This window comes from Heliangelus exortis, chromosome 21, assembly GCF_036169615.1.
Source record: "Heliangelus exortis chromosome 21, bHelExo1.hap1, whole genome shotgun sequence".
In the NCBI taxonomy this organism is placed as follows: domain Eukaryota; kingdom Metazoa; phylum Chordata; class Aves; order Apodiformes; family Trochilidae; genus Heliangelus; species Heliangelus exortis.
In genome coordinates this window covers 6,921,982-6,945,390 of record NC_092442.1, presented here as the reverse complement: position 1 = coordinate 6,945,390, position 23,409 = coordinate 6,921,982, and the positions used below count along the sequence as shown (strand labels likewise).

At 44.1% G+C, this 23,409-nt stretch overlaps 1 protein-coding gene across 1 annotated transcript in view; it reads left to right on the top strand.

The window, feature by feature from the left end:
• The window catches only part of SSH2 (slingshot protein phosphatase 2), a 90,558-nt gene that overhangs the window by 23,787 nt on the left and 43,362 nt on the right, over positions 1–23,409 (top strand). The window contains 1 exon segment of the mRNA XM_071765062.1: positions 4,476–4,519. Coding sequence (XP_071621163.1) covers positions 4,476–4,519 — 44 coding nt within the window.

Sequence of the window (23,409 nt, the reverse complement as noted above, 5' to 3'; positions counted from 1 at the left end):
GTTGTCTTTGTCCTCCACATTTCAACTGTGGAACTTACAAACTTGGGCTGCCTGGTTTTCTTGGTGATCAAATCATGGTTTTATATCAAGCTGCAATTAGACACGGTCAGGCTGGAAATGGTACCTGTTACAGTTCAGTATCCCCCCTCCAGCCCTGGAAGCTCTGGCTGGTGAATTTGTGTGGCTTCCTGCAAGGAAGAAGGGAACCTTTTATGAAACCAGGTTTTCGACTCAGCCCTTGTTTCTTTTTACCAGGCAATGTTGTTGCTGGCACTTCAGCCTCACTGCAAATGCAGTATGTGTGGGCTTTTTCCTAACACAGTTTATTTAAGAGATTGATACAACTCAGATGACTGTATGAAAGTCTCCCTGCTACAGAAACGTGCAACAGATATTTGGCAATCTGACTCAAACATTTGTCTTATTTCATTCCAGCAGATAATTTGAGATTATTGATAGGACCAGCCTTGTGCAGGGCCTGCTGCTGACCAGGCATCTGTCAAGTGTCTCATCTTGGAGGTTGCTGAACTTCAGTTCTGCATGATGTCCATGCATAGATCTGGTCCCTTGGACTTTCAGGGCTTCTATTCATTTGCTTCTTTGGGCATCTAATGCCCTTCCTGTGCAGATGTCTGATACCCCAGGGCATCTCTAATGTCACCACGTGTGTCAAGAGCTGAGTTGAGCCCTAAGAAATGTGCACGTGCAGTGGATGCCTTTATCTCTGGGTGGCTTCTGTTGCATTAGAGGGAAGGCTGGGGCTGCAGTGATGGCACCTGCTCTGCAGCACTCGACCAGCCTGGGATATCCACACATTGGGTAATAGTTGGGGAGGGTGGTTTTTGTACTGGCTTGCTTAATACTTGCTGACACACAAGGGGAGTTCCTGTATGGAAGAGCATGCAGTGCACTCTACAGCTGTAGCCCAAAGAAAGACGCAGTGGGAAATTGCTGGATGCTATGAAGAGGAATATTTGCATGGTTTAACGACTGGATCAGTGCCTGGATGCACAGCCACTGATTTGACTAAAGCAGCTGCCTTCTTCCCAGCAAAGGTCATGTTCAGCTCAGAGGCACTTCGTGTGTGTTTGAACAACTGGATGGTCTCTAGCCAAGGAAAGGGTAGGCAGGGAACGAGAAGATTGCTCATTTAATTACAAGCCTTCTCTTTGTAGTACCTCCTTTGAGACTGAGTCCAGAGTTGTTCACATGATGGTGGCTTGACAATGTTAAGTGAAAAGCCTCTCTAATAGAATGACTACATCTAAATCTTGCTGTGTGTTTTGGGGGATCTGTATAAACTAAATTTCTGTTGTATAAATAAGCTGCCAGTTGCATTTCACCTGGAGGGATGAAAAGGCTTCAAGTTCTTTGTCTCTCATAGATTCTCACAAAATATCTTCTGCATTCCTACTCTTGCACATGGCCTCTCTGCCCCTGTTAATAAGGATCTTTCTAAAAAAGAACAATATTGACTTGGAAAATTATCAGCTTCAAGCAATGAGAGTGGTTTCACAACTACCTCTTGGTTCTGCCTTCTTGTGAGGAATTTGGCATCACTCACTGCTGGTGTTTGGTGTGCAGAGGATTCCTGTAAAAGGGGAAGGAGTACCATGAAAATTATTAAGTTGCCTATCCAAAAACAACACCTAGCCAAGGTTAAGAAAATGGAGAAAGGGGAGAGAATTTCTGTAATGTTTGAAGTGTGCACGTCACTGCTCTGAGCAATATGCTGACTTGTAGGGTGAAAAGTGTCTTAAATTGTCAGTGCTGCCTTGTTTTCTGTGGCTGTGACCACTCACACTCCTGATAAATATGCTTCCCATTGTCTGTACAGTCAGGTATGTTGGCAAAAAATCACATGTACCAGGCAGTTACTAAATTGGAATCTCTTTTAAGGTTTGCAGGATGTATTTTTAGGGTGTAGGCTGTGTGAAATATTCCTTGGTTAACAGAAGTGAATGCTAGATGCATGACTTATGCTAATAATCATATCTCTTACAGTAGAAGACCTTACTGTGATGTTCCTAATATTAACTACAAGTAGACAGCCCCAGTACATAGGAATGCAGATTGAATCTTGTTTATCATTACATCAGTCTGCAAAAGATTTTTAAGAGCAGAATTGTTTGTGTGACATAGAGTGACTCTCATTGTATAGAACAGAATAGCACTCAAAAAATTTCTCTCCTCTCCCTTGCCCTTTTGATGACAGATAGTTGGCAACGGATCAAAGCACAAACAGGATTAATGTTTTGCATATTCTGTCCTACATGGCCTGAAAGGAACAGAGATGGAATTTTTCATCTTTCACTTTAAACTATTTAATATCGTGGCCTAGTTTAGAGCTATGCGACTCATTCCTTCCATTTCCCCTCGAGGCCTCTGTTTCTGGTCAAGGAAAGCAGGGCATGACTCCCTCTGGAGCTCATCAGTGCTGCTCAGCTTCCTCCTCCTTGCAGGCTGGTGGAGGAGGCTGGGTTGAGGCTGGAGTAACCCAGGATCAGGAATCTCCAAGTAGTATTTGGGGAAGCTGCTGTCTCTTGCACCTCTTGCTGTGGTCGCAGAGCCCGGAGAACCCCAGCGCTGGGGCAAGAGCCAAGGTTCCCACTGCTGCCTGGGTGGAGGCAGCTTTGAAAGGTGAAGTGGTCACTGTGACAGGTCACACCTCCAAATGGCTGGTTTCAGTGCCCAAGCATGTTCCTTCTCACTTTCTACCCTGCCTTCTCCAAGATGTCCCTAGAAGGGAATGCTTACAGATTTTGATCTGCTCTTTAGCTGATGAATTATCTCACTGGCAGCAGTACTTGCTCCTCTCTGGAAATTAACTGAAAATAATTAGAAAATTTTGAGGTGCTTGTTTTAGTAGTCGTGTCAGTATTGGAAGCATTTCCTTCACTGAAGCCCGCACTTGACCATGCATTGGGCACCTCTTCTCTGTCCTGCCCTCCCCTCTAGTGGGGTGACTTGTCATTGCAGCTTCGTTTTGGCTGACAGGAGGTTTTTGTTGTTTTGCAGTTGCAGGATTACATAGTGAGGAGAACACAGCGCAGAGAAGTGTAGGACAGGTTCAGCAATGCAGTTGAAATGTGCAGAGACTTTGGCTGCATGGGGAGCACAGATCATCAGGACAGCTGTCCAGTGTCTGGAGCTGCAGACAACAAACAGTCTGGCTCAGATAGGTCCTGAGCCAATGTGGTTATTGCAAAAGCTTAAATAATAGAAAATGACTCTATGCCATTGGATTTGTCTTTAGCAAGGCCAGTCTTGGGTCTGCATCCCAGAGAGCATCCCAGAGTGTCCTGCCAGCCAGTGAATGCAGCTGGCTGGACACTAATACTCCATCTCAGGACAAGAGCTTGGCTTCCTGGTCTGAAAGAGCTCTACTGCTTCTCCTCTGATGGCTGCTCTTCATCTGTCATTTTGTGTCCTTCTGAACCATGCTGCAGCTTGGTTTTGGTTGACTGTGGAGTTCATTAAGTGTTTTCTTTTGGAAGGGGTCAGGAATGCTGGCTGGCTTCCTTATCGAGTCTCTGAGCTAATTCTAAGGTTTAATGAGTAGAAGGTATTCCTGCCAGCTCTTGCTTGTTGTAGATGGTCTTCAGGTTTTAGCTTGAATTCGTGGTTGCAGGTGGCTTCAAGTGAACTACTTCATGGTGTTGTTCCAGGTTTGTTCTTAGAACCAGAAGACCAGTGGCAAACATGCATTTTTTGGCTATTCTTATATCTTACAAATTCCCATAATTTAAATAAGAGTGAGAGAAACAGACCATCCAGCAAGAGTATCTTAACTCTGTGTAGTTCCGCTGCATGAATGAAGTACATTTTCACTGATAAAACTGATCTTATACCCCATCCCCAGCCAGTGCCTGGCAATGCATATGTAAATGGACTCTGAAGCAGAATTAATTGCTGAGATCTGAGGTATTGCTTTGGGCTTTAGTAGGTAGGCCCAGTAAAATTCCACAGCACGATGGAGCCTGTGCATATTAATCTTGCATCTAAAGCAGCACAGTTTGTCAAATTTCCACTTTCTCATCCGCCTGCACTCACCCAGTCCTGTTTGGTAGCTTTATTACTTGCTGGTTTTGTGGATTCTTACACTTCATTGCTGACATTGGGCTATGAATGAGTATGACCTACATAAAGGTAATAAAACTCCTTAGATTTTTACCCAGAAGTAGAAGGTGTGTTTTGCTCTTGGCCTGCCTCCTTTGGCAGAGGTCATTGGAAGTCCTTGGCATGCTGAATCCTGCAGTGGCAAAAATTCTTGTAATGTTGATTTTTTTTTTTATAAGAGTTTTGAGACAACATGAAATGACAGCTGAGCAGAAAGTGAGTTCCTCTGTGGTGACAGCTACATGAAGCAGCAGTGAGAGCTTCCTTTGCCTTCTACAGTCAAACCAGTGAAATGCAAGTTTTTAGACTCTGCACATATTAAAGCCTAATAACTTTTTTTTCTCTTATGTATGCAGGAGGCAGACAGTGGGGAAGAAGAATGCCGGTCCCAGCCCCGAAGGTAAGATTGTCACTTGAGGCTTGCAAGAGTCCTCGAGGTTACCTTTCTGTGTGAAGTGTTCCACAGGGGGGTTTGTTGTTGCCCTGGCATGTTATGCAAGGATGCAGCATTTTCTGCCTATTGCTAATCTTGCACATGTGCAATGTCTTCTGTGTGCCTTACTGAAAAATCTATTTAACCATGGCCTACAGCGTGCTCCCAGTAAAGGGACTGCTGCAGCAGGAAATAGGAAAAGTCAAGACACACTAGAAAAGAGCTGAATTAGATTATTCTAGTCAGGAGGAATATCACAGAAGAGACTTGAGGAGTGATAGTCATCCTCTAATTATATTTCTTCACCTCCTGGTTGTGCCCTTGAGTACATCTGTGGGATTTGTGAAAAGCTGTATTTCTAGGAGCTGAAGTACAGGGTGATCCTATGTCATAAAGACACTTGCTGCTTAAAGTCACACATTCAAGGGATGATTTACTATTGTTGCAGGTAGTCAAACATCCACTCCAAAGCTAGGAGAACGTGGGGAATTTACAGGATTTTTTTTTTTTTTAATTGGGATTGTTTTGCATGGAGATGTCCACTTTGTAAAAACCATTGTCAGTTGCTTCAGAAAGAACCTTTTTTGATAAATGTTTATTCCTAAAAAACAAACAAACAGTGAAATTTGACTGACTGAGCAGTGACAAGTATTAATAGCTATTTTTAAATGTAGTTGTAGTCTTAAGGGTAGATTTCTTGAAGTCTTTTAGGTTTTGCCTCTTATTCTCTAAGTCATCCAAAGAATTATTTCATCTAAGCCTAATAAAAGCAAAAACTGTAAATAGTAAGCAACTTCTCCAGCAGTCAAATTTTATGAAAGCCCTAAGATTCTCTCCAGAGGGAGCAAAGGGGAAATGAAGGTGAAGTACTTCTCACTTTACAAGCTCTTCAACTATTAAAGTTCTTGTTTAATGTTTTCTGTGTGAGTAGGTAACAACGGAAGCCATAATTTCTTGTATTTAAAAGGCTTGAACAAGGTTTGGGGCCAACTTGGATGAATCTGCAGAAGAAAAAGCTATCATGGTGGTGCTTTCCCATGATTTCAGTATAGTCCTGAGACCGTGGCTCAGAGAAGGTGGTTGGTCTGTTTCCTTCAGCTTTACACCCTTAAGCGATGATTTAAGAATTGCTGTTTCTTCGTTTTACATCTTTCATGACTGTGAGGAAAGCTGAAAAACACAATTCCCAAAGGCTCAAAATGAACTCAACTAAACTCTGATTTTTAATTTCACTCTCAGCCTTCCAGCAGTCACAAGATCAACTTATGACTTGATCTCAGTATACACAATGTATTTGGAGGGGATGAGAGGTATTAAATTGTTGTGGGCACCTAGCAACAATTGTACGTTAGATTTAAAGCAAGTGTTTTTTAATACATTTTAAATAACTTCCTGGGGTAGGAAATGACAGCCTGTGGTTCATGTGGTGATCTGAACTCTGTGACTTCTGTTGCTGGGGTCAGAAACCTGACTGATACCAAGATCCTTCTTAGGAAAAACAAGGGAGTGGGTGTTAAATGTGTTTGATTGCAGTAGGATAAAAATAATATTCAAATGTGGATAAGTTATCAACCTAGAGTCCTGCTGGGGAGGAGCAGCAGATGTCTATGAACAGCTTTGAGTATATCTAATCCCATTTTCAAGGGAATGTACCAAATAGTGACTATTAAAAATGCAGACAGTAAAAAGGCAAGGGACTGAGCTCACCTTTAAAAGCAAATGTATGTTATCAGCTGCAGTGTCATCAAAGTTGCTCTCTGCAGCAGTCTGACATTCCTAGCTGCCTGCCTGGGCAAGGCCAGGCTGGTGAAATTCTCCTGAAGCATAAATCAGGTGACCTGGCTGTAGCTGTTCAGTGTTTGGGGTGGGATTTCTGCTATTTGTAAAACTCTTATGACCAGCAGTCCTTTTGTCTGCGGCACTCATATAAAATCTGTTGAAATACCTCAGAGTAGCATGGTTGGCATCAAGCGTGCCCAAACTCATCCTGTCAACTGAACACTGAATGCAAGAGCACTGCTGTGGCTAAAACCATGCTTGATTTAATAAAATAATGTTTCAATATTTATTAAATAGGATATAATGCATAGACCTGTTCAAATGCTTGTAAGGGAATTAGCTTACAACCTGAGCATAAGCACATGGACATGTTTGGGGTCAGAAGGTTTTTGCAGTGATCAGTCTTGCAGATCACTGAGCACAGCCTTTGTTGTCATCCTCCAATGTCCTGATGTTCCTGCACAGTCTAGGAACTGCCATCTCAAATGAGACAACTGTTCCACTTGGATCCAGCTCAACAGCATTGCTAATCCCGTGGTGAGCAATTTCTAGGTAGCTTCTTGTGTTAGCTTTCTGCTGTTTATCTTTTCTCACTGATGAGATATGGGTTATATATTGAGGTGAAGGGGAACAGGCAGTAAAGACTGGTAGTACGACAGCAGGAGTGACTACTACCTGTTGAGTGGAGGCTTTGAAGAGCAGCCAATCTAAAGTGTCCTCCAAAGAGGCAGAGAAATTAGTTCCAAACAGGAGTTTAAACTTGTAGGTAGGTCCATCAAGATGATTGTACCTAAAAGCAATAATCCACCTGAGTGTTGACCTGCTCGTGGTCTTTAAGTTCTAACACCCCAGGGGACTCTGCATGGACTTGAGTCTCACAGACAAGGGAGAGGAAGCGTGTGAAAATGTTGTTTAAATGTAAACCTGCTCAGCAGAGCAGTCAAACAACGTGACGGGTCTGCACTCGCCACAGGTCTGCTTCTGCCAGCACCATCGTGGGATGAGTTCTCTGCTTTCTGAGTTAGCAGCATCCACCTAAAGCTTTCCTCCAAAAGATGGAAAGATTATATTAGGTGTGCAGAAAGAGTCTTCTTGTGTGCAGTTGGAAGATGTTTTAAATGGTATTTTCTGGCAAACTCTTTTGTATGGACGTGAAGAGGAATGGTTTGTTTTCCTTGAGAAATGTACCTGGGTTTAGTGAACACACACCTAATTTTTAAAAGACTTCTAGCCACAACAAATTCATACTGCAAATACCTGAAGCTGAACAAATAGCTGAAACCCAGCTTGGCTTCCCCACTTGTCAAATTACTTGGAATTTTTTCTCTCATACCCAGGCCTTGTGCTGGGGGAAGCCCAGGAGGGTCTCTGTACCCTGCCCTCTGTACCCTCTGTACCCAAGCCCCTGATGTGGGTCCAGGTTCTTGCTCTAGAGGCCCTGATTGAGCCACTCCTCATCAACTGTCTAATTCTTGGCTAATAGGACCAAGACAGAGACCTGCATAAACAGTCCTGAGCAATCTGTTTATTGCATTTATTACCTTCACAGCTATCTTCTAGACATTTTTATTAGGCTCTCTGGAGGCTCTACAGCGAGCTGTCCTGCAGGTCTCCTCTGTCCCCAGACGCTGCTGCCGAGCCGAATACACTCTAAAAGGAGCACCTGTGTTAACAATCTGTTTGCATCATCCTGAGGATGTTAAAATTTAACCAAAACTCGTGTTCTGAGTTGTGTTTACACCAACTGATGCACTGATGTTCAGGTTTTGTGTGCTCTGTGCCAGGGTTGCAAGGATTCAGCATCTCTGTTTTGCTGACAAACGCCATCTCCAGGGCCTGGGGCAGCAGCGGTGCTGCAGTCTGCACTGGGTGTACTGTCAGGATCTGCTGGTTGGTTTTTGGGTTTGTGTTTGAAATGCTGCCTCTGATTACACACGGGCTGTGAATTTACCAGTTCTGTGTGCCTTGACACAGCTCTGGTTGCTGAAATGCAGCATTTGATGCTGCATAATAACCACTGCATATGAAATTGAGTGAGCTGTATTGCTTAGTGAGGCTGCTGGAGACTTCAGAGTAATTCTTTGAACTTTTATGGCCTGGCACCTGGTCAGACTAAAGTCCATTTGCTTAGGTAAAGATGAGGAGCCTGTCATTACCTTCAAATGCCACAGAAAGCAATTAGTACCTGCTTGAAATATGGGGTTTGTTAACTGAAAAGGTTCTCGTCGTCCCCTCTTCAGATGGGGTGGTGGTAAAAAAATAAAAAGACCCAACGCTTTTTGAAGCCTAAGTATGCTTACCTTCTGGTTTATTTTTTTTAGTCAAAATAGTTCCTTCCAGGAGTTAACTGGGAAGGAAAGCAAATCAGATTATTGCCATGATAACAGTTGGATGTGCCAAGATGCCTCCAGGTTTCAAGCTGTGAGTAAATACCTTTGTTTTAGAGTGGAAGACCATAGTCTGATGCAGGAGCTTATGGTTTGTAACAGTATAAAAGTTGTTTTTCAAACAGCAAGTGGAACTGCTGTATGTGTTACCTTGCACAGGCAACAGCTTAATACCTCATAAGCCAAATGGTTCAATTTTTAAACTTAGATCTATTATAAGCTTCTCTCTACCTGAGGATTATGGTGGGTGTGTGCCTAGTCCCTGGGGGAGAGAAGAGTGATTCTGTGATACCAGATTAACAGAAGGCTCATTTGCAGCCTGGTGTGTGAATCATCAGCATCCTGTGGCCATTGTGACTTTTGGAGATGTTATACCACTTGGTGCTCTTGGGGCAGGCTCCTGACACTTCTGGTTAGCTTTAAAGCCTAAATAATGTTACAAAGACTTCCAAAAAGCATGCGCCGGGAGTTCTAGCCACTACACCTTCCATGTGCTTCCTTTGCTTGCTACTGCAGCTGCCAGACATTTATTTTGTTGGTACTTGAACAGTAGCGAGGATCTTCTAGTGGGTGTGCAAGACAGTTTGACTCCAGATCTTGAGTAAGAGAGGTCTGTGTGTGTGGTGTACAGGAAAGCTTGTGTTTATCCATGCCGGAGATTACTAAGCTCTTGTAGTATGAACCTTATCTTTAGAATGTGTTTCCTGAATCCATCTTTCTGTCTTTCCTTTCAGTGACAGCTTAGCCTCTCTGTGGCATTTACTACAGCTGCTTGTGGAGAATGTAATACCGAGATAAAGAATGATTCTGTTAATCTGCCAGCTCTGCAGATCACCAGAAAAAGTTCTGTGGGCCACACATCATGATTCATGAAAGTGGGTCTGTGGTCTTAATTTCTGAATACCAGGTGTTTTTATCACCAAACTTTGAGAAGAAGTATAGCACTTGTAGTAAAAATGTAGTATATTACATTAGTAACAGATATCTGCAGGGCTAGCTCACTGCAAGATCATGTCTGTGGTTACAACATGCTCAGTCCAGTCTGATCACAGACCTGTAGATGACAACATGTAACATGACTTCAGATGTGATCTTCAGGCTGAAGGACCAAGCAGACTGACATCATAGCATTACCAAGCTACCTGGTAAACATGATGCTATATCAGGGAGCTTACCTAAAATATGAATGCTTATGAAAAGTTTTCTTTTAATTTGTCATTCTAAGTGTGTGAACAGGGGAGAATGAGGAACAAGGCGAAGCCAAACCTGGAAGTAAAAGGAATGAAGGTGGGTCAGATCTTTCAGCTACCAAAAGGGTCTGGTTGGCAAGGGGCAAGCCCAAAACAGCTGCCCCAGTGCACTTGTGCAAAGGAGGGGCTGACTAGGAGGTGCCTAAGGATTCCATACGTGCTTTGTTTCCTGCTGAGCACAAACCAGGTGCTCTAAGATAGAGCAATCTAATTTAAGGAAAGATTCCTGTTGTAAATAGAAAGGGAAACTCCAAAATAGCTGCTCTGGTCCCTTTCCTCGTAATGTACCTTGGCAATGCTTCAAGGTTATAAGTAAATCCTCAGAGTTTTCAGCTCTGTGTGGATTTCAGGCACTTAAATGTATTTTGAGAATCTGGGCCAGGGTTTCTGGACTTGCTGCCCTTCAGCTCAGCCTTATCTTTGCATCAAAAACATTCTTTTATAAAATTAGGGTTGTACTTTTGACAGTTCAGAGGATTTAGATTTCTTTTACATAGGTCACTGAAATAACACCTTACCTATTTTATGACCTCAGACACGTCATTCAGGCATGCTTCTTCCTTGCTGGACTTGAAGCAGTGTTGTAATCGTTTGCAAGGTTCTGGATTAGTTTTTTACTAGCAATGTAGATGCTTGCATGAAGAGCTGTTGGCTGTGCAATTAGGAAGCATTGTAGTTTTGGCATCCAAGCCCCTTTTGAATGCACATGGAAGACACTTCTCCAGAAAGCAGAAGGTGGCTGTGGGAGAAGATGCTTCTGCAAAAGTTGTGTCTTGGCATGTTACCCCTGTCCAATATTAATGCTTCTTGTTGAGAGACCAGAGTGACAGATGCTGCTGTTTGAGACCCTTCTGTCATCTTTGCTTCTGTGCCTGTGAAATGGGTGTAGTTGAGCATTGACCTCTCTGTGTCAGACCCTCTAAGATTTAATGATAAGTAAACAATGCAATGATTGGGTGTTGGTTTTGTGAAGGAAGGGTTTAATGAAGTGATAATATTGCAAAATAGGTGTTGAATTCTCCACTAAGAACCCTAATCATCGATCATGATGGGCAACTGACCAAAGGGGCTTTAAAGGCAGGAGTTTTTTCTTTCTGTGATGCTTATCACCCTACCCCAGCGCCTGTCTGATTTCTTTGCTCAAGAACTTGAAACAGAAATACTCTTTGGCAGTTTAAATAACCAAATTTAGAGTATGGCTTCCTGTTCTGACTGGTTCTTCAGGATTCAAGTACAGTTTTGCATGCTACCCCCCCCCCTTTTTTTTTTTTAACTAGATATGGCCTTCTTTATAATTACTTTGTTGAATTTTCCTTACTCTGTGTAATAAAGCTGATGTATGTAAGCACTGCCTTGGTGGGTGGTATAGCTCTTACTGGGAAAACTTTATCTTTACTATATCTCATTCTGCCTTGCATGCACTGGCTTGTTTATGAACACTTCTACTGAAGTGGCTTCATATTTTTCTGATAAATTGGAAAACAAAATGCAGTTGGATTTGTCTCCCATGCTAGTAATGGCCAGAAGACTTCTGACAGATGAGCTTCTCCCTCTGAGGTGAGAAGGCAGCAGCAGTAGTAGAGGAGCACAGGAGTTCTGCAGTGCTCACAACAGATCAGTCTCTACCTGTTTACAGGGTTACTGCACTAATTTAAGGCTCTCCCCAGATAAGTCATCTGTTTGGACTCTTAATCCACTCACTCTGAAAGTCACACGTCCTTACTGCAATAGGATGAAACAACGGACCTGCAGATCAGGGGCAACAGATCCTTTGGTCCTCAAACAGCTGGAATGTGGCACTGTATTGCTCAAAGCTGCCTCTTTGGGCCCCTTTTCCCCATCAGCCCTGCTGCTGAGGCCGCTTTCCTTTGGGGGGAAGAGTGAGTATAGCTGCTGGTGAGAAAAACAAAGCACTCAGCCCCAGCTCGGCACAGGGAAAGGAACTTGCAACCTCTGCTGTCTTTGACAGTGTCACTGCAAGACTCCAGTGCTGGGCTGTGCTCAGCAATGTGTTGTTTTCAAAAATCTGTAACCTTTCGTAAATGACACCAGGAAGCAGCTGCCCGGTAGTGAAGAACAAACTTTCCGTAGGCGCAGTAAAAGTGGCTGAGCAGGCACTGCTGTAGCTCATCGCTCGGTGGAGAGAGGATGTGATGGTGGTGAGGGGGAGGTTTGTTTGATTTGTGACACAAAAGCTTCACTATTATTTTTTTTTAATAGTCCCCTGAAAACATGGGTCTGGGTTTTACACTTACAGTAACACATTTAGGCCAAAATTCCTATGCCTGGTAACATCCCACTGTTCTCCGGTATTTACCTTGGACACAACTAACGTTACACCTGTGGTACCTTCCACAGGGTTACCCTGCCATGTTGGAGGAAGAGAACATTCCTTTGTTTTGCAGAGAGCACCTGGACTTCAGTCCAAACAGACTTAAAATAATCTCTAACCCTTCATACCCACTACATTAATTTTCTAGAGGGCCTGTGCCAGTATGTTGTCTTCATTAGGGCTCTTTAAAAGGAGAGGACCAAAGTCTTGCTGATAGACATATTCTGAAATTAAGTCACAGGCCCCAGCACAGGGTCAGAATTCAACATGCCTAATAAGACAGTCCCTGCTCCTGATTAAATCATCTCGGCATGTGAGCAGACACTGGGCAAACCCCTGTGGGATAGGGGTGGGTGGAATATGGTGACACCCACACCTTTGTGTGGTCTGACAAGAAGCAGCAATCCAGTCTTAAGCTGTTGATCTTGGATGGAAACATTAGCTTGATTAATGCACTCTTTGCATGTGGACTGTGTCAGGACTCTGTGTCCAGCTGTAAGCATTGCTTTCTGCAAGTGTCAAATCTGTGCATGCTAATGCAAAACCCGATCGAGTGCTTCATGCATTTTTACTGATGACCTCAGCTGTACAAGGAGAATCCCATTTGCAAGCTACTAGCCCCGTGCAGGACACAGAATTACTCTATTATTACACCATTGCAAGATGAGAACGTGTTAAAATGGACTAGGAAAGTAAAGCAGCCTAAGTTACCAGTGCAGGTTACTGTGACTGTAGCTTTGAGATACGGACACTGAGGTAGACAATGATTCTATGAATAAACCATGTATTTGCAGCTGTGTTGTCTGCCAGACAGGACACTAGAAGTCAATACAAGAGATTTGTGCCTGCATGTTCTTCCTCCACGCCCTTAAACCATGCTTGGGAGGCAGCTCTGGTGGGCATTCCCTCCGTGCCCTCTTCCTGCAGTGCCGATGTCCTGAGCTCTGCTCCTGGTAGGTTTTTTCCCATGATGCTTCCATAACTGGTTCTAGCTGCAGGAGCATCTGGTTTGTTAGCTTTACAAAGGTTTTGGGATGACTATTTTTACAGTGTGTGTCTTGCCAGACGTATGTCACTGGTTTATTAGTCTGTGTGGTGTTCAAAGGTGAAATGAAATCCTGCTGCCTGACAAGGGTCGCGGTGTAGGGAGCGCAGATGCCGTGTTGTTTACCGCCTGCCTCTGCAGGGCCCTGCTAATCCTCTGCCCTCCCGGGGAGTGCAAAATGCCGACCGAGAACTCGGACAGGCAGTGCCCTTTTCCCTCCCAGCAAAAAATCATTTTGTACACTGGGCTGGGAAGCACTCGAGACCCCAGACAGACTTATTTACGTCTTGTCACACGGTGATTAATGGCTGTGCTCACGTGCTCTATTGCAGCACAGTAGTGATTTCGACTGTTACCTGTCATCACTGCAATTTTGTGCACTTTAAATTCTTTATGTATTTGTCCCAGCAGAGTGCACCTGCTTCCATCAAGGAGCATTTTTTTGGCTGCCTTGTGATCTGCTGCTTTCAACTCCCATCTCGTTGTCCATCCCCTCAGAGCCCCTTCTTTCTGCCTGCTCCTTGCTACTGCATGCTGAGAGCTCGAGTTATTGGGTCAGTAGTTCTGCTCTTTTCTGAATGTTGAATGCAAGTTTGATGAGGACAGGGCTGTTTCTTAAGTCTTCATTTTTTAAAAGCAGCGTATGAAAATAACATGCTATACAAATAGTCAATGAGAACTGAAATGCTAATCTTGCTGTTGCCTGAAGGCAGGGTCAGTCTCCAGCTGGTATTTCAATCCTGGTGACAACAAAAACATTCAAATACCTTTTATTAGTGCAGATTTTGATTTATGAACTTACTTGACCATTTCTTATTCCTGTTTTCCAAAGGTTCAAAAAGGAAAAAGCAGGGATATTTCTGTCATAGTTTTTTCTCCTAACATATGGAGATGCAGTGTATGATTTTATTAGTCCAGGACTAATTCATGTAGAAATCTATTATGTTATGAGTAGCTGCTTTAAGACTATTGCTTGTAGTTAACCACTGCATTTGTTTTTAGCAGTCAAGGGCCTTTGTGATGTTAGTTGTATATAAGAAATGTGATATCTCTCTGGACAGTATGTAAGTTCATTTAGTCTTTTGCGATGCTTGAATAAAGCCTGAAAGTTATTAATTAGAAGTTCTGGGTTTGTTTTTCAGTCTGCAAATGCATGGTACGTGTTACCACAGAGCATGAGGTTCTTGTCAGTCTCTTGACCTCTGGTACTATTGAGTTACCCTCCATTTCTCTTATGTCCTGATTTTTCCATTGCTTCTTGCAACTGACTTAATTTCTGCCTAAGAAAAAAAAAATATTTTTTTTTTTTGCCACTGCAGCAAGCTGGCACTGCATTTTCTTTACAGCTGTGAGAAGCCATTACCAGACATGTGCTCTTGGCTACGTAAGATGACATTGCTTAAATTAACACAACCAAACCATGCTCTGACACATCTTGCAGAATCCCAAATTCTAATGCTTTGTCCTTTCCCCTGGGAGTCCCTCAAGTGGGGATGGCTGAGACCTTTCAGAAAAGCCTGTCTTGTTCCTATCAAGACCTGAAGTGGTTGCCATCACACTGTGTTAATTTTTAAACCCCTCAGCTCCTCAGGAAGTTCTAGCTAATACTTGGAAATAAACCTTAGATGAAGCTTTCTTTTGGCTTCACTTGAGCCTTAATATGGGTCTGAGCACAAGCCATCCACACCAGATGACTTAAATGTGTGTCCCTCTGTGCTGGGATATCCTGCATTCCTATGGGACACAAAAAACTGAGCTGGCTTCCCAGGTTTCTCTGGTGTTTTCCCACACTCCTAGCTAATCTGGTTGCTTGGTGCAAGGGTGGAAAATGCCCATCTGGAATCGGTTTCTGCTCTGGGCCTGTCCTGTGTGCAGGACTGGATGGAACAAGCTGCCCCTGACTCTTTCTCAGTGGAAAACTACACTGAGTTTCCCTTATGCTGCAACATCTGAATTCCCATCACCCATAGAAGATTTTTGTTCTAACGAACATCCTTTCTTCCTTTTCTCCTGAGGGGAGATGGAGCAAAAGATTAAATAGCATTGAAAAGCAGCTGCTTCTCTTCTCCTTTGGCAGAAAACGACTTGTCAAGTCTCTGCGTATGAAAGTTATTGCCAAGAACTATTTCCCCCGCCTCCTGCAGAAGAGAAAGTAAGGTCGTTTCCTCAGCACCCGAGTTGCCGCTGTTTGCCTTCGGAAAAGAAAAAAATCTTTTGATGTGCTGCTTCAAACCTGGCCGCGAAGTTTGCGGCTTTCCCCGGTTGTTGCGGCCTAGTTTGGGGGGAGGGAAAGGGGAGAAGGGGAAGAGAAGAAAAAGCAAAATGAGCCCCTGGTAGCAGCGTGTCCTTTTCCCGCTCTCCTACGGGAACCAGCGCTCAGATCCCGGTCCCGTAAAGAAGATCCATACCCACCACCACTCTCGGTCCGCAGCCCCTCGGCGCCACGTGCGGGCCGGGGGCGGTGCCGGTGCCGGTCCCGCCCCGCTGCCGGGGCCGCTCCTGCGCACTGGGCGTGCGGAGCGCGGCGGGGCCGCGGGCCAGAGCGGTGGCTGCGGCTCCCCATGCCGCGGGGCAGGGCGGCTGCCTCGGCGGGGAGCCGCGATGATCCCCTACTTCTCCGACAACGCTGTGATCTCCCAGGGCGCCATCGCCCAGCTGTGAGTACCGGCAGGCACCGGCACCCCCCGGCAGAACCCCGGGGGCGCCCGCCCTGCCTCCCCACGGGGTTCCCCTCTGTTCCCCGCTGTGCCGGCCACGATCCCCACCACTCTCCCCCGGGGTGCGCTTTCCCGGCTCTCGGTAGTTGCTTTTGCCGCGTATTTTCCTTCGGGCAAACTTTCCCGCGGCCGCGGAGCCGGCACCGCATCGGGAGGCAGTCGGTGGGAGCGGGGCTGCGGGCAGCTCCGGCACCGCCACTTCCCCCTGTTTTTTCGTTAGAAACCTCTGGGTCTCGGCTAAGCGTTTCGATAACTCTTACACTGTGTGTGCCCGACGGAGCCGCCGCTTCCCCTGGTGCCCGAGACGGTGGGGTCCGGTTCCGTCCCCCCCTCCCAGACACAGAGCCCGGCTGTGCTCGGGTAGCGAGGTACAGCCTTCCTTTGGTCGTGTACCTTGGCTCTCTTTTGGGTTTAAAGAAAAGATTAGCTTCTTTATTTGGTCTCGTTTTGGCTTCTGACAAGGTGGCAGAGAGGGGCTGCGGATTTGGGGTTGGGTTTTTTGTTTCAGGTCGGTGCAACAAGAGCAGGACTCAAACTTCACACTCGGGACCTGCACGTCATGGGGGTGAGATAGGAGCTGATGCCAATTTTTAAAGTACTGTCAGTCTCGGGCAGCTGAGCAGCTATAAAGTGCAGATTGAGTGTCGCTGCCCTGTACTAAGCTGCTTGAAAAATCGGTCTCTCCAGCTGCACACCCCCCTTTGAAATGCAGATACAATTAATAATTTAATTTGTAGGTAATTAGCAGTGACTGGCTGAGATGTGGGGTTTGGTTGGAAGGATTAAGGGGGGAAATGGGTGCTATGGGGTGGGAGATAAGCATTTGGAGAGATGGTCGCTGTGATCTAGCCATGGTTGATCTTTCTTTAAAGAAGCCAACTGCTTTTTTTATCTCTTGGAAACCTCATGAAAGGCTTAAAGATTGTGGGATAAAATGCTGGTTCCCACCTGGAATTGTGTATTTGTTGCAAGAAGCTCCTGCTAGAAATTGAGCTGCCACGCATGTATGAGGTCCTTAGTAGATATTTCTGCTTGTGCTTGATATGGAATTAAATCTCCGGACTCAGTGGCCTCTTTTTTTTTTTTTTTTTTTTTTTTTTTTTTGAGCATTACCAATCACTGCTGTAGTTGGTAATCAGTTTAGTTAAGTCTCTCTGAGCCTTTCTTACTCAACATGGAATGCTTGTAATTAGCCATTTTTTTTCCACTGGCAGTGTTGCCTGTAAACATGATGGCTTTCCCTGTGGTTGCTGATAACGCAGGATTAACAGTGATATACCTGAACTGTTTTGTGGAAGCAGAGATGCAAACTGGATATACCCTGGGCTTTGGGAAGCAGCAATAATTCTGGAATTGTGGTTGCAAAACCAGACCTACAGTAGGCTGAAACATTGTCTTACAGCCAAAGCTGATTTGCCAAGCTATAGTAGGTAGCTAGGTAACAATTTAAGTGCTTTTAAGATGTTTGTTTTGTACACTGCTCAAACACTTAACCCACAGTTTAGACCATACGGAAAGGAATCAATAGAAAGGGGAAATGCTGCTTGTGTCTGCTCCCTCAGTTCCACCTAGCCCTGCGGTTGTGTATTTAGCAGTAGTTTAAATTGCCACTCAGTTGGAAGGACCACCCTTTCCTTTTCTGGGGAGAGAGATAACTGAGTTATCAGAGAAGCTTATGCTGTCCTTAGCCTCCTGGAAGCGAAGATTAATAAGCATGAGAATGACAGAGCTTTTGGCCCACGCATAAATATTCTCAAAGGCTGAGTGCTGGATTAATATTTTGATAGTGTTCTCAATCAGGACCATTTTTAAATGTTTTTGGGCTGGCATAAAAAAAGACCTCTTAGTACTCGCAAGTACACAAAGGCTGATTAATATTGGATGCCCTTATTTCATTGTGGGCAAGACTTAAAAATCCAGGTTTTGTCATTTTGCTGTGTTAAAATATGTTTTCTGTGGAATGGGAAGGGCAGTAGTGACCCAAACATTATCAGAAACTTCTGTTTCAGTGTGTTCTTTAGTAGATGTATTTGGCTGATCAGCTCTGACTTTCAGAGATCAGCAGAAATTACTCTTGTGTTGACACTTTTAGTCAGTAATGTTGTCAGCTGGTCTGAGTCTAATTCATTTCAGGTTCACAAGGATTCAGATCAATGTCCGAGAGACTTGTGTTTATCAAAAGGCTCCAAATTTATGGTTGTAACTCATTCCAGAAAGTCTTGCCAGTCTCATTGAACCTAGTGGGAAATCTGCTGATTGACTCGTTTATTTGTATGTAGGATTCAAAATTTACTTTGGTCTACTAAAACTTTAAGGCAGCTGATGCAGAGACTGAAAGAAAAAAGCAAAACTTTAGTCTGCAAATACCAAAGAACTTTTTTAACAGGAAACATGGAGAAATTGCCACAGATCCGTTCTTCTTCCTGCCTGGAGCTGCTTCCTCTGTCTTTGGCCGGGGTCTTGGTATCTCACTCATTATTGGTGCCCCTGAAGTGTTTGTTATTTTTTCCTTGTCCCTGTGATAATACCAGATTCATCTGTCGCTCAGTTTTTCTCTTTATCACGGTAGCAAAGCAGGATTATCCAGCGATCAGGGTACTCACTTGGGATTTGGGAAGACCCAGCTCTTGCCCCCTGCTGTGCCACATCCTTCCTGTGAGCCTGCGGCCAAGTCTCACCCCAGTGTCAGCAAGGGAGCAGGGCCTGGAGGTGCAGATGGATGCTGAGCCTTTCTTTTGAACCTGAGGATTAAACACCTGCCTTCGGTGCATGTGTCCCCGTGGCATTTTTGTACCATTTTTTGTGTTTTAAAAAATGCTTTTTTCTCTGCCTCATCTTCCTTTCTGCAAAGCAGCAGCAGAGTCTCCCAGGCCTCACATTTAGCACGTGTTAAAGCACTCTGATATGTTTACTACTTCATCCTCCAACACTTTGGGAGCCAGATGGATCTAAAAACATGAATATGCTTGCTACTTTCCATAGTTCTCATAGTTGCTTCATACCAGTCTGCTTTCTATTATAAGATGTTAACTTATAGTTTTTATAATTATTTTAAACTTCGAGGAAAGAAAAAAATTAGCTAAAAGAGACTAAAGAGACTTTATTCACAGTGTTGTGGGTATATTTTGAAGCCCTTGAAAAAAAAAAAAAAACCAACCTCACAAGTTAAGCAGAATTATTTTCAGCAAAAGGTTAAAGGTAGCCACAAAGTATTCTTGCAGACTTGGCTTAGCAGCCTATTGCTTTCTCACATTATCAGTTGTCTTGTAAGCAACCACTCTTCTTCTCCATAGTGTGAAGAACAACACTTTACTGTGTAAGAGGAAGTTACAGGCTGTGCAGGTAATGATAAACTGTACACTGAATTACTCCACTGGGTAATTCAGGCTCCTTGTATTGCCTCCTCCTTGCTGCAACCTGCCTTTGTGCCCAGCCTGCCTTGGCCCTTTGTCCTCCCCCACCCCTTTCGTTTACCTTTGTCATGGCTTTTATGCTAGGAAGTTTCATGACCATCTCAATTTAAATCATGCCAAGTCAGGAACTGAGGTAGGTGTGTTGATGCTGTTGCTATTGTGCAGAGAGCTTATTTATTTATTTATTGTATGAGGAAGCCCTAAAACCTTTTTATCTGCTCATGTTACTTCTGCCAAAACTTTGACCCTTCAGCAATTACACCACAATCCTTCAAGCAGTGTATTATTGGAAATCTTTAATTGCCTCTGTGCAATTATAAGTGCTGTACCTTTGTGAGAATTCTATCATTGTGCTGAGAGTCAATGATATTTAAGAGTTGAGGAGATGCTTGGAAGCAGATGCTCAAAATCCTGGAAGATAAGCAGAGTGATTCCAGGTACTGCTGTCAGCTCCAGGTGAAGATGCCTTAGAGCTGAGGGTCACTCTGGTTGGAGATGCTTGAAATACAGAAACAAGTTAATCAGCTCCTCACCTCTTGCAGAGACTGGTAGGGTCTGGAAGGACCACAGCCTGTTTTCCAGTTCAGTGTGTTCTGTGTGCTCAGGGTTGGTGTGACTGCAGAGAACAGCCTCCTGCTCCAACATGGACACTGGGAACGTGCAGGCAGGGGAACTGACCCCTTACCCTTCCTGCCCACCCCTCGGTGTGGCTCAGCTCCCCCAGCACACTGGATGAGCTTCCTGTTGACTGAGTTTCCTCGTTGGGGATTTCTCATCTCTTTTATTTCTTCTGATTGCGATAACACAAACACAACGTGTAAAAGGGCTCTTGCTACCCACTGGTTGTTAAAAACTCCTTGCAAGTTGTGGCAATTGGATAAAAGCGTAGAATGCTGTGTGCTCCAAAGTTGATCATTAACTAAACCAGGGCTGTATTGTTCATAACTCCTTTTCCTGTTTGGCTTTTCCTTTTATTCCACTGGACGCTGAGGGTATTTGCCTCACTGATCCTTCCTGGTAGGGGGTTGGAAGAGAGACAGCGATGGTTATCAGACATAAAATCAAAACTTGAGCAACAAACTAGTGTTTCAAGGACAAAACCCCCACACCACCACCCGTTTTTAAGCAATATGTTTTAGTTAGGAAGCCTATGCTGTTGGGCTGCCAAGTTCATGTTTTTTGAGGCTGTGAATGGTAGTGTTGCCTCTGAGATTCTGTTGTTTTCTTCAAACTTCTGCAGATGTTCCTGTCTCTGGAAATGCTTGGGATTTTTCTAAAGACTACAAAGCAGAAGGACCCAAATGAGATTATCAGCAGAAAATGACCTTTTGGGGCCAGAGAGCAGGCTGGCTGGGATTTTTTTTTTGCAAGACTGTACTTCCGTGTAGCTTTATCACAGAGCCCCAGGCTAAAATATTGATTTTTTTTTTAAAACAACTTCAGGCTAAATTTCTTGAAATGTTGCTTCTAACTAGTGTTTGTGGGGGTCTCAGGAAGTTTGGAATTCTGCATCCCATTCTGCTTTGAAGAGTTTCTGTCTCATCTGCATTGATCTGACAAAGAGCATTTAAATTATCAGCCCCTATGAGCTTAAAATTAGTTCAGCAAATATTTTTTTACATTGTAATGGATGTAATGTGTACAGAGTAAATCTGCAACTTGAGTTTCCAGCCATGGTGTTTTGTAGCAGCTGGCTGAATACTATTTTCACAAACATGTTGAGTAAAATCACTTCTGTAAATAATTCTGGATGCTTGTGCTTCTGCTGAAGGGTTCAGAAGATCTCCGTTTGCTTTGCTGGTACACCTGGGCCAGAGTTGGGGTTCAGCAGGTTGGGAAGTAACTGGAGACAAGCAATCATTGTTCTGCACCCACCTATTGCTGTGTTGGATAGGATTAACCAAGGGTTTTGTGACAGAGAGGAGCCTCCTGGTTCAAGGACATCAGCCTGCAGCTGAGGGAGGATGGGGAAAAAAAAACCTGCAGAGGTGAATGATAAAATTAAGCTGCACGCCAGCATTTGTGCAGGCTGGGGGCATTACAGGAATCCAGCCATGAGATCTCCATGTAGGGTTGGCAGCTCTTCAAATTTGGGCATTTCTAGGTACATTAAGGCCACAGGCTCCTCATTCAGTGCATTTTCCTGTTTAAACTGTGCTTATCTGGCCCTCATCAGTGTTGCATTTAGCCCATTGGGGTCTCTGGGTTTATTTGCAATAAGCCATTTAAGAAGTAGGTTTTTTTCTCAAAACACCTTTGTTACAAGAGGGCTAAATCCACAGACTGTTGAACCAGAAATTATTTAGTCCTTTCTTTTAAACAAATGATCTTTGTCACTTAGTAGTGAAGTCCTTAGTTTGTTCACATGCTTCTCTCAAATGGCTTAATGAGGCCAATATTGTTCCTCCAGCCTGGGCTTTCTCCTGCCTGTGATCTCAGTAACTCCACAATTCTGGGTTTGGTTCACACTTCCATCTTTTCATTGGAAAAATGCAGATGTGCTACAGCAGAATTTTGCTGTATGGCTCTTGTGGAGGTGCAGAGATGAATCGGAGTAAGTTTGGAGTAAGTCTGTCCTTTGGTCCAGAGCTGTCTTGCATTGCCCAGCGTGGGTTGGGACCCCTGCAGAGGACTGTTGAGAGATTTAATTGTCCCCTGGTGTTACCAACCATGCTGTGTTTCCTCTCTCATGAAGAGAACAAATTTGCTCACCTGAGCATCTTGTCACCCTACAGCATCCTGATGGGGTGCTGTGGGGTGGGCTGGTACCTGTATCTTGGCTCTACCACCTCTGGCTCAGCGGGGTGATGGCCAACAGATGGGCAAGGGCAGCCATACTCTGGGTGTATTGCTGGTTGTAGGTTTGGCTTGCAAATGATGGATTTGCCTTTGTCAGGTTTCAATTTAAGGAGGAGTGTCGTTTATACAAAGGTACAGATGGGAAAAGCTATCATTAGTCTTACCTTTGTCCTCCAAAATGTAGTCTGTTGATCTTCTGCTTGCTTTCTGCAACTCAAGGCTGCTCTAAAATGAAGCTAGAATTGTTGGGGATTTTTGTTTATTTTGTTAAGGCTCATTGTGTGGTGGCATGTGAAGAGTTTGCCACTGGCTTATTTATTGTTGTTATTGTTAAGACTGGTTGTTGTGGGTTTTTTTACCTTTATTTGCTTTGAAAAAGAGATGGAGAAATCTAAAAACAAATGCAAAGTGGAACAGCTGCATTCCTCCCTGTGTTGCAAACACTGCAAGCCGGTTAGTCTAAATAAAAACAAATAATTTGTCAGCACCATTTCTAGCCCTCCTGTCAGTTTGCCACGATGAGAAAGCCCTAAGAAAGCAAAGGGAGGAATATTCATGGGCCTTGTGAAGGGGTGAGGAGCTCAGGATAACCATCCCTTGGGAGCCATGGGATCATCCCTTTGGAGTGTGGATGGGTGCTGGGCGGGTCCGTATTGCCCAGCTGCCCCTCTTGGTGCTGGAGCAAAACCTTCACACCACCTCACCTTTATTGACTTTTTTGTCCTTAGTTCCTTCAAGTGCATCACAAAATCTTTTATGAGAGGCTCTCTAGCTTGAAATTAAGGAAATACCTACTCTAGAGACTACTAAAAAACCCTTTAAGAGCCTTTTCCCTGAAGTACGCTCTGTTCTTGCTCACAGACTTCTGGGGCTGTGGTACTCAGCTGTGTTTAGTATTCTGTTGGCCTTTCTACTTTAATGTGTGGCTTTTAAAGGGGTTTTCATGCTTTTAGGAAATACGAAGACCTGAGTTAACCACAGAAAACTGGCTGCCAAACTGCTTAATGTGCTAATTCTGATGAAATTTAGCACCTGCCTTTTGCAGGGATAAACACATCTGGAATTTCTGCTCTTCCGAGTTCAAGCTCTTGTAAAAATCAAACTTTATTTAATGTGTTTTCAGTCTCTGAGTCTT